This window comes from Urocampus carinirostris, chromosome 16 (genome assembly GCF_059441175.1).
Source record: "Urocampus carinirostris isolate Australia breed hairy pipefish chromosome 16, RoL_Ucar_1.0, whole genome shotgun sequence".
Taxonomy (NCBI): Eukaryota; Metazoa; Chordata; class Actinopteri; order Syngnathiformes; family Syngnathidae; genus Urocampus; species Urocampus carinirostris.
The window spans coordinates 28,536,803-28,548,026 of NC_142364.1; the positions used below are offsets into that span (position 1 = coordinate 28,536,803).

Sequence of the window (11,224 nt, forward strand, 5' to 3'; positions counted from 1 at the left end):
CCCTGAACTGGTTGCTAGCCAGTCGCAGGGCACACAGAGACAGACAACTCACTCATTTATTCACACCTAGGGACAATTTGGTCTGGCCAATCAACATGCATGTTTTTGGGAATGTGGGAAAAAAACGGAGTGCCTGCAGGGAACCCACGCAAGCACAGAGAAAACATGCAAACTCCACACAGGAGGGTTCAATTTCACGACCTCAGAACTGTGCCGCGGACGCACTAACCACTCAGCTGCCGTGCTGCCACCTATGAACATGAAGATGCCAAATAGAAGAATGCATAATACACTTCAGGATTCCCATTGTCATTGTGTCTGTAGTTTAAGAGAACTCCTTTACGAATGTGTGCATTTTTTTCTACTGTATGCTTAACATTTTAATCTTATCACCGTTTTTTTTGTCTGAGAATTTGTACAGCTGTTTTAGTCTATGTAGTTTGAGTTATATGCCCCCAAAAACCATAAAGGGAGAAAAACAACAAGAGAAAAAACGTTTGGGCTGTAAAAACAAAAATATTTTGTCAAATCAGCAAATGTGTGCATGTTTCTTGAATTATTGTTTTTTAAATGATAACGCACCAGGAATTCAAGCAAAGAAAGGAAACTATAGTACTTGAAGTTAAATTGTCACAGTGTCATTAAAAAGCGCGTCTTGTGCAATATCAGTTACACTTTTAGTCCAACATAAACTTCACATATTTTACAAAAAAATACATTTGAAAACTGATGGCTGTTCCTGAATGGGTAGTATCCCCTTAAATGGCAATTGACAGATGGTCGCTTCCCATCAGATGTCTAAAGTCCAAAATTGCAAGCACAGCAAGGATTCAAAGATCGTGTCAAGAAAGTAGTACTGTTTACTTTTCAACAAAGAGATCGCATGGTCTATATAAGCACCAGTTGGGACATCCGCTAGCTTCTCGGCCAGCATGGAGAAACGGACTACTCTCTTTGTGGTCATCCTATGTGTGGGGGCAGCCTCTGCCGCAACTGTAAGTCCAAATTATGTTGGTATTATTAGCACTTTTTTTGTTGATTTTCCCAAGAAAAACATCAGAGTCATGTTTGCATGATTTTTTTAAAAATAACATAATTTCAAAACTTATGTGTGTCATGCTATACTGTGCTTTCATGCTTTTTGGTATGTTGTACACTATGGATATCATGTAGTTCTGCTATGATCGTCTTGGATTTGAGTGTGATTGCGTGATCGGACAAATTTTTCGTCATGACTGGTTCGCAACGTGTGTTTTTGGACAGCAGTGTGATAAATACTCCATCTTGCAAATAAGTAGTTACTAGTGCCTCAACTTTCATCTAACTTTCAGCTATTTGTATCTGACAAGCAACTAATCCTTCCGGCCCTGTTGTTTGTCCAGCATCAATAATTTCACAATTTGAAGATGTAACCCACTTTGGAGTATGTACACTTCTGGGTTCTTCAAGGAGCTTGGAGAAACGGAAACACATGACCTGTATAAAGAACAGGTTTATAATAGCAACAACAACAAAAAAACAGTAAAGTATCATCCAATTAGCATATTATACAACAAAAGTATTTATTGTCACCAAAGTGGAAAATAAAATGTGTTAAAACAATGAAAACGTGACTGAAAAATCGAAATTACATTGGTATTATCCGCACCTATTTTGTTGGATGTGTGCGCTCGAGTTACCTTTGCAACAATAAAAATAAACTCACATCGTTTCACAGCATCTGTCATGCTGCGGCGGGCTTCCAGCATGCACCCAAAAAGTTATTTTTTTCTCTGATTCTGAAAAAAAAAAAATAATAACATCACGGACTAATGTTTTTTTTTTTTTCTTTGTTAAACGGTAGCATCTTCCTTTTTATATCAAAAGCTAGGTACCTGCCAAAAACTATTGTCCTCATCTTCACAGAAAGTGCGCTTTGTGTTCTTCTATCCAAAACATTAGTGTTGTCTTCATTTGGGTCAAAGGTAGCATAATCTTTGTAATAATTTAGAAGTATTATGATATAATTTTCCTTAAATCACATAAAATCTATTGAAAACCACTTCATTGTTCCATAAAATAGTTTAAGCCTAAGTATAAAACTATTTTGTGGTTTAAACCCTGTCTGCTCAACACTATGTTTGACATATATGAATGAATGAATAAATAAGTAGCTCCATCTAAACACATTAGACATGCCCTTTGTCCTCAGAAATGCAAGTATCATTTTAAAATGATTTGTTTTATTGTTTTAGTTGGGTGTGGTACAGACTGAACTTGGAAAAGTGCAGGGACAACGTATTTTTCTTGGGTTCTTTCGCTCTGTGGATATTTTCAAAGGAATCCCGTTTGCTGCAAAACCTGAAACGTTTGAGAAACCAAAGCCTCACCAAGGATGGGACGGTCAGTTCAAACATTTTAGGAAGATATACACAGTATATATAGGCTAGGTTTCTTCAATATTGATATGTATTTATTGTACCTATATGGTTAACTCTGGTTCAACTTGCAGGTATCTTAAAAGCAACTAAATTTGCCAAAAGATGTCTCCAGATGAGCATTCTCCAGACATCAAGCTTTGGGAGTGAAGACTGCCTTTATCTCAATATTTGGGTTCCTCAAGGCCAAGAAGGTATTGTGTTTTTTGAAAATGTATAATATGATTGTGATGTTTTGGTATAAGATTAATATATTTTGGGAGGGTTGCGGTTGTTTTTCCTCAGTGTCAACAAATCTCCCCATCATGATTTGGTTCTATGGAGGAGGATTCTTGGTCGGGGGCTCAATGGGAGCAAATTTTCTAACAAACTATCTCTACAGCGGACAGGAAATTGCAGATAAGGGCAATGTTATTGTTGTGTCTGTGGGTTATCGTGTGGGAGTCCTTGGTTTTCTTAGCACTGGAGATTCAGGATTACCAGGTAAAACAAATCATCAAGTTTTAATTTATCCAAACAAAATGAGTAAAAATGTCCCCGTTCATAGGAAACTATGGTCTCTGGGATCAACATGCCGCAATTGTGTGGGTGAAGAGAAATATTAAATCCTTTGGTGGAGACCCTGAGAAAATCACCATCTTTGGAGAGTCTGCGGGTGGTGCTAGTGTCAGCTTTCAGGTGAGACACTTTTACATTTTAAGTTCTTAGAGTAATAATGAAAAAATCATTTTTTGAATAACATTGGATGGATGTATAAGTTGGTTTTAAAAGTGTTTTAACATGTTTTTATACTTGATCAAGATTAGCTGAAACCTTTATTCATTGTTAAAATTGCTATTCTCTCAATCTGTGCGGTACATTTTGGTTTACTCGCTTAAAAAGCCTTATATGTAGTGATTGATTTCTCTTCGACATTTTTGTTTAATTTCACGCTGAAAATGCGATGCATATATGATAAATGCTACAGTTATATTCATATATATTAAGTGTCAGTTCATGTTTCTGTTAAGACACATACTAGCACAACAAAAATTGACAGGAGGAAGCAGCAAACAAGCAAAGCACTTTGGTGATTTTAGTGACACGAATAAAATCCTTTATTTCATGTCAAAAGTTAATTACATAAACAAATTGTCATTGCATAATAACGTTGCACATGCTGACCCATTCCCTGTTCCCCCTACCCCTCTATGTAGGCAAAATCATTGGTTTTTCATTGTCATACAAACTATTCGTTGAAATTGTCTCAAAATCCAAACTTCTATCGCTATTGGACGATTACCGGAATATTGACGTAGTCAATAATTTGGCATTCATAGCGAGAAACATCAAGAAAGGAAATTTGTGGAGAATGGTCTATACTTGCCTTACTTTAAGCCTCACCTGACTATAAGCCGCACTCTATGCATATTAAAAAAAAAAAAGAAAAAGTTCATAACCCACACATAGTCGACTATAAGCCGCGTGTGCTCACGTTAAAACATAAGATATTTTAAAAAAATAAAATTGGGAAAAAAAAGAAAGACATTACACTGAAAGAGTTTTAAAAGTTTCAATAACAAACACACACTGGGAAAAGGCACCAAAACACAGCAACACAAGTAACACAGCAAAACAACAAAACAAAAAAACATCAGCAACACAAGTACCATAACACTAAGAAAGCTGATTTAGCAATAAACACACACTGGTAAGGTCACTGAGATCCAGCTGCACAAGTACTATGACACAGCAAATAAACAGCAGCAAAAAAAGTAAATAAATACAAATTGTACTGATAAAAAAATACATACATTAGCCGAATCTCTGCATAAGCTGTCGAGTTGAAATTGTGTGACACAAGTTGCAGTTTACAGTCTGGAAATTACGGTATTTATCATTGAAACATCTAAAAATACCCTCAGATCATCTTCCTCCCTCCATCTCACTATACCCGCTGCCTGCCTAAGGTCCATGGGGAGCAGAGCTGTCAGCCGCTCTGCCCCTCAGCTCTGGAACTCATTGCTGTCTGGCCACCGCAATTCTGCGACCCTGTTCACTTTAAAATCCGGACTCAAACTCACCTCTTCAGTCTTGCTTTTTCTTGACCATCTGTCTCACATACTGCCCATTTTAAATCTAATGTATTTTATTCGCTATTTATTACTTGCTTGTTTAACTCTTGTTTTCCTCTTTGTTTGTTGTTTTGTCCTACTCATATGTACAGCGACGTTGATGTCCTGAAAGGCGCTTTGAAATACAACATATTATTATTATTATTACTAATAGAAAAAAATCATAGTACACGAAAGTGAAACCATGGCATGACGAGGGGATTACTGTGGTACAAATATGGCCACCCAAATAATACTGGATTCATAGCATAAAAACTAAGAAATAAAATTAATCATTCATTTTTTTTCGCCCCATTATTCGGACTTTTATTTTTCCACGAAATTAGCTATCGACTCAAAATGACATAATCTTTCATGATGATGTTGCCGTTTCAGAAAACATTGGGCAGACAATTCATAACTGTTCATCTGGCACAAAATTTGGATAAGTCTAAGCATTTTTCTTCTCATTTTAATATATTTTCAGGGGAAATTATACTTTAGAATGTTTTTTAAGAATGTATATATATATATATATATATATATATATATATATATATATATATATATATATATATATATATATATATATATTTTTTTTTTTTTTTACTTTTACTTATTTTCTATTTATTCTATTTATCAGACTGGTTCAGTATGTAAATTGAACATGAATTAACACCATATTTTGAGTCAAATTCTTCCCTTTTTTCTTCCTGGATAGAGCCTCTCTCCCAAGAACAAAGGTCTGGTTAAGAGAGCCATTTCCCAGAGTGGTGTGGCCCTCTGTCCCTGGGCTCTTAACCGGAATCCTCAAAAGGTGGCAAAGGAGGTAAGGCCAGAGTGCACTTTTGTCATTGATGCATTTTCACTAAAAAGTGACTTGGAAAAAGCTGTACAAATGGGTAAAATACACTCTAAAATGTTAATTAATAAATTGTGTCAAGGTTGCAGAAAAGGTTGGCTGTCCCACTGATGTGAGGATGGTGGAATGCCTTAAAGGGATGGATGCTGTTACTCTTACTATGGCTTCTCCCCGTATTCACCAGGGAACTCCTGACCGTGAGTATGAGTCAAACATAATAAGAACAATAATAATAAATAATAATAATAATAATCTCAGCTAATGAGATGAGATAATAACAATACAATATATGGGTTTGGAGTTAGCTTCTTTGAAATTTAAAATTAAGACTATTTTGATGACATTTGATTTGTTGAAAATTGTCTGTAATTTATATGTAATTTAATCCACTACCAAAACAGATTTGGCTCAATTATTGCTTATTGGGTCTCTGTCATAGCTACATGGTAAGCTGGTTTCGGATCTGATTGAGCATGTCCGTAAACACATTCCAAAGATACTACCCACATAGATACTATATACATTTTTTTTTTACTATTTTATGAAGGAAGTTTCATGACAATGCATTGTTTCTTGCTTTTTGAATTGGTATGCTTCCTAGACCCTGCAGTCAAAAACCTGCTTTTAACACCTGTTGTTGATGGAGACTTCTTGCCAGATGAACCTGAAAGACTGTTTCACAACGCTGCCGAAATAGACTATATCGTAGGAGTTAACAACATGGACGGACATCTCTTCACATCTTTGGACATCCCTTCACTGGGCAAGAAGAGCCAAGAAACTCCCGTGTAAGATGCATTCAGTCTTGTAAAGCAGCGGAAGCATTAAAATTCTTTCCATTTTATTCACTACAGAGAGGACATTAAGAGGCTCCTTGGTGCATATACAAAAAACAAGGGACCGGCTGCTTTAGATATTGCCTTCTCTGAGTACTCTAGCCACTGGGCCTTGACACCAAGCCAAGCTACAATTAAGAGAACTGCCGTGGACATCGGGACGGACTACATCTTCCTTGTTCCTAGTCAGACTGCCATTTACCATCACGCTGCAGTTGCCACGTGGGTTAAAATGTTTGACAACTGTGAATTTGAGAAATACTGAAATGTAACCAAAAAAAATGAAAGTGTAATACCTCCTTATAGGTTGTCAATTTTGCAGGCTAAATGAAATTGACATACTCACAATTGTACCCAAAATACTCCATGCATTGCTAGTAATAGCAATGAACTTAAGCTGGAACTCACACACAATTCTACATTTTTATACACCAAAAACTCTAATGCCAGATTCAACATTTAACAGTTGCATATTTGACTTATAACATTTGAAATCAGCACTGTATTATACTTTGTGTATGATTGTCAACTTTTTAAATTTTTCAACATTTTATACACTGAATTTTCCCCACAATTCAAAATGTAGCAAATTCCAAACAATTCAACAATTGCACACTCACATGCCAATCCATTTTCTATTAGAGATTTTACATTACACATACATATTTTTTTCAAAATAAATATTCAAAATATTGAGCTTATTAATTTACTGTAAATTCCGGACTATAGAGTGCACCTGATTATAAGCCGCATCCACCACATTTCGGGAGGAAAACCGATTTTGTACTTACACAAGCCGCATCTGTTTATTAGCCGCATGCGCCCACATTGAAAAAACGCAATTCAAACACGAAATTAACCCATACCTGACCAAGTCCAAAAAACATAGCCGGCAAATTGAACGGAAAACGATACCGGTACTTAACATTTATTGCAGACCTGCAGAGTCCGGGTACCCGTTGAAAGTAATCCAAAGAAAAAAGTGAATATTTCCAAAGGTAAGGTTGGAAAAAATATATATCCACTATTGTTGGCCACGTCCACAAACACGTCTCACCTTTACTCCACTTCCCGCCAGCCCGCGTTTGCCCCGCCCCTTCTTTCTCATTCGCTCGTACAAAACATATCAGAATAAGTTTCTAAAATAAATACATTACAAAAATATACAGTTGCAAATACATACTATACATGGTTACACATATTTACAAAGAAAGACGGTACCCCGAGAGAGTTTTTAAAGCTTTAATAATAATTTTATAACTTTCATCCCAAACCGTGCATGTGAAGGGTAGCAAACTGCTACTCGAAACACGCTCTCACCACAGTAAACAGCTCTGTTAAAAAAACGTACCTTTTTTGTAATAAGCACGGTAAACCATCCTTATCTTCCTCCTTATAACTGACGTCATCAAAGACGTCTTCCTTCAGTTTGGTAAAGAGACTTAGTCATGTAGACGTCATACCACGCTCCCTTTTTCAAAAATACGCTAGCATCACGCTCGCAAAGTTAAGATTACGTGTGGTAGCTCTGTTTCCTGCTATATCGGACTGCTCGGTTGCGTATGACTTGAAAGTTGCGTCATGTCCTTTTTTTTTGCAATTTGCATGATGAGGATATGTCTACGCTAATTAAATTTGTGCATAAGCTAAGAAGTTGCAGTCTAAATCTTACCTTTCGTACTTGAGCGCTGCTGGCGGCCGTTAGCAAAATTACATAAATTGGCCGCATCTCTGAATAAGCCGCAGGGTTGAAAGTTTGGGAAAAAAGTAGCGGCTTATAGTCCGGAATTTACGGTAATTACTGCATTCATTTGTATATAACTGGCAAAGTTTTGCTTAGAAATCAGCATAAAATTGTGATTCACTTTTTCTCAGCTTAAACTTTATGGTTGGAATTGACGGAAAACGCTCTCGTGTTGCAGCAGTGAGAGCACTACATTTTGACCACTGGACCACCAGTGTTATAGATGAAAAAAAGGCAGTAGATCTTATCTCTCTATCACACTATATTTTGTCTCGGTACCAGAGATGAATGTTGATTTGGTTGTGTGCTTCCTGTGTTACAATGACGATACATTCCACTCTTCTATCCTATTCTTAACATTGGAAGTGACACATTTATTGCCATTGTATCATGTGAAAAGCACATCAAAATTAACATTCATCTCTGTTACTATGACTGAAGATAGGGTGAGATTAATGTTAAATTTGAATGCCTTTTGTATGTTGTTTATATCACCTCTGCTGTAGTGGTTAAATACACCCCTGCGACCCAGTTCTGGTTACCATTACAACCGAGGCTGTTCAGATAATCCAGTAAAATCTCACTTATGACACACACCCATACTTTGATGTTTTTTTTGGTAAAAAACACATGTTGTACATGAATAAATATGTATGTTTGTTAGCAGCTTCAAAGTTACTACTACCATAAAGTAATAGTCTCCATATCCGCAATTGTATTAATTTTCAAAAGCAAATTCAACTTTATACCTTTACCTCGCTCATATTTGAACTTCAAAATATTCCACTAGTCCTCTTGGAGTTCAACATTCCTAACGTTTCTATTCACCCATTAACCATTAACCATTAAAGATCATTTTTAATAAGGCATTTATTTGTATTCTGCCTAAGAGCATTCCCACACAATTTCTCACAGATTGGCATTCTCTAGATGAATTATTAATGTGTCTTTCAAGTTTTTGCTGACCCAATTCATGATAATTGACCAAACAGAATTATCAGCAGCTAAGGCCTTTCAAATATTTTGTCACCAAAATGTACGTTTTATTTTATCTTTATCAAATAACAGGTCTGGCCGTACATTCTCCTACGTGCTCTCTGAGCCCAGTTTAATGGCGGGACCAGGCAAACCATACCATGACTGGGTTGGAGCTGACCACATGGATGACCTTCAATATGTGTTTGGCAAACCCTTCACTACTCCAAAGGCTTACGGAGAGCGGCACAGGAACCTTTCAAATTACATGATTAGCTACTGGACAAATTTTGCAAAGACAGGGTAGAAAGCTTTTTGTTTGTAACTGTTGAAAAATAAGTTGACAATGTTTTGACATGGTTGCATTGTTAAATGTTTACACAGAGATCCAAACAACGGAAAAGAGGTCCCAGTGAACTGGCCAGAATTCACCATGCCTGGCGAACAGTACCTGGAAATCAATTCCAGGATGAATGAAACCTTTGTTAAACAGGAAATGAGGATACGTTTTGTAAAATTGTGGACAAGCACTCTTTCCAATATCTCATCAAACAGTACTTTGTGATGCAGGTATACAAATAAAACATTGAAAACCTACTCTGGACTAATTTAACAAGTCTTATATTACATAAGCCAATCCGATGAATTGTTTATGCGTGTTGGGGCACCCAACAAACATATGTAGAACTTAGCATATCCTGTTAATGTTATCAATTCTGTCACTATCTACAGTATATTTCATATTGATGACGTCTGTGTATTGTCTGTTGATGCTCTTGCAACATCTATTTCAGCCTGGTCCTCCTGGAAGGGCAATTACCTCATGTGCTCAAGCTTTCTTCATTTTCTTCATGCTGGGGATTTACGTTTTCCATTGCCCTGATGGAGGTTTCAGATCAAGTGATGGTGTAATGGTAGTCTGTAGTCTGATCAGCCTATCGAGACGTAGTGTGATTAGGGCTATACAAATAAACATTACTTGACTTGACTCGACTAGCTTGGCTGAAGAATAAACAAGGCAGTTGTATTTCAGTGACGCCATCTCTCGGGCTGTCAATGTACTTGTGAAGGAGTTTCGATGGAGTACAGATGGCTGATTACTCATACCAGGTATCGATGCTCATGTTGGTAGTAAATTCCAGTATCTGCCTTCAGTGTCTAGTTAAGATAAGGTAACCTGATATAAAATGAATTCTAGATATATATTTTTTTTATAAATTTATGGTAAACCTGGATGCTCTTGGAAGACCAGCACGGATTAGTTTTCGATTATTTAACACCGGGAAAATTAAATTGTTACTCAATACTTACAACCACGATCCTGGAACGCATTAAGCTCGTGTGTAGCGGTACCACTGTTCTCCTATGGATTCAACACTTGATATTTGTTATTAGCACGAAGAATAAATAAGTTAATAATGAATAGTGATTCGTAATAATAACGAAAATAACAAAAAAACTAAAAATGACGTTAAATGTATTATTTTTAGAATGTCAACTGAAAATCTTTCACAACATGGGCTGCATGTTACATATATTGTGGACATTAAGCTAACCTAAAGGGCCTATTTTACTACAGTACCTTGCAAAAGTATATTTTCCCCAATAACTTTTGACAGTTATATTTCAGGCTTTAAACCTATTGATAAAAATAAATCAACAACATGTGAGACACAATTGAGAATAAATAAATAAATATTATACATATATATATATATATATATATATATATATATATATATATATATATATATATATATATATATATATATATATATATATATATATATATATATATATATATATATATATATATATATATATATATATATATATATATATATATATTCAACATGTTATATTGGGCTACCAAGTAAAAAAGTAGGCATTGCGAAATACTGCCCCCCCCGTTGAGTTAATACTTTGTGCAGCCTCCTTTTGCTGCGATAACAGCCACAACTCTTTTGGGGTAGGTCTGTTTAAGTTTTGCAAATCTTGAATCAGAAATATTTTCACAGTCTACTTGACAAAAAGCTCAAGTTCTTCAAGGTTTGATGGTGATCGTTTGTGCTCACCATTTTTTTTAGATCTTTCCTAAAACGCTCTATAATATTGAGGTCTAAACTTTGGCTTGGACATTCTAGTACCTTTTTATTGTGAGTTTTAACCCTTTCTATTGTATATTTTGTTTTAGATTTAGGGTTGTTGTCCTGCTGGAAGGTGAATCTGCAACTTTTTCTCTGGTTTCTTGGAAACTCCAAAAGATTATCTGCCAGAATTGCCTCTTTTTTGACGCT

At 35.9% G+C, this 11,224-nt stretch overlaps 1 protein-coding gene across 1 annotated transcript; it reads left to right on the forward strand.

Moving 5' to 3' along the window:
• The first annotated feature begins 855 nt into the window (after positions 1–855).
• Positions 856–9,524, forward strand: LOC148350979 (bile salt-activated lipase-like). The gene is made up of 11 exons (XM_088355613.1): positions 856–995; positions 2,235–2,382; positions 2,492–2,611; positions 2,703–2,900; positions 2,965–3,095; positions 5,232–5,339; positions 5,455–5,569; positions 5,974–6,160; positions 6,227–6,430; positions 9,021–9,230; positions 9,312–9,524. The coding sequence occupies exons 1-11, from the start codon at positions 933–935 to the stop codon at positions 9,490–9,492; spliced, it is 1,665 nt and encodes a 554-aa protein (XP_088211739.1). The 5' UTR covers positions 856–932; the 3' UTR covers positions 9,493–9,524.
• Positions 9,525–11,224: the final 1,700 nt, after the last annotated feature.

Coding starts and splice junctions, on each gene's coding strand:
- LOC148350979 (XM_088355613.1), top strand. CDS start 933: ATGGAGAAACGGACTACTCTCTTTGTGGTCATCCTATGTGTGGGGGCA. Junction 2,383..2,491: donor GCCTCACCAAGGATGGGACG/GTCAGTTCAAAC, acceptor TTCAACTTGCAG/GTATCTTAAAAGCAACTAAA. Junction 2,901..2,964: donor TGGAGATTCAGGATTACCAG/GTAAAACAAATC, acceptor CCCCGTTCATAG/GAAACTATGGTCTCTGGGAT.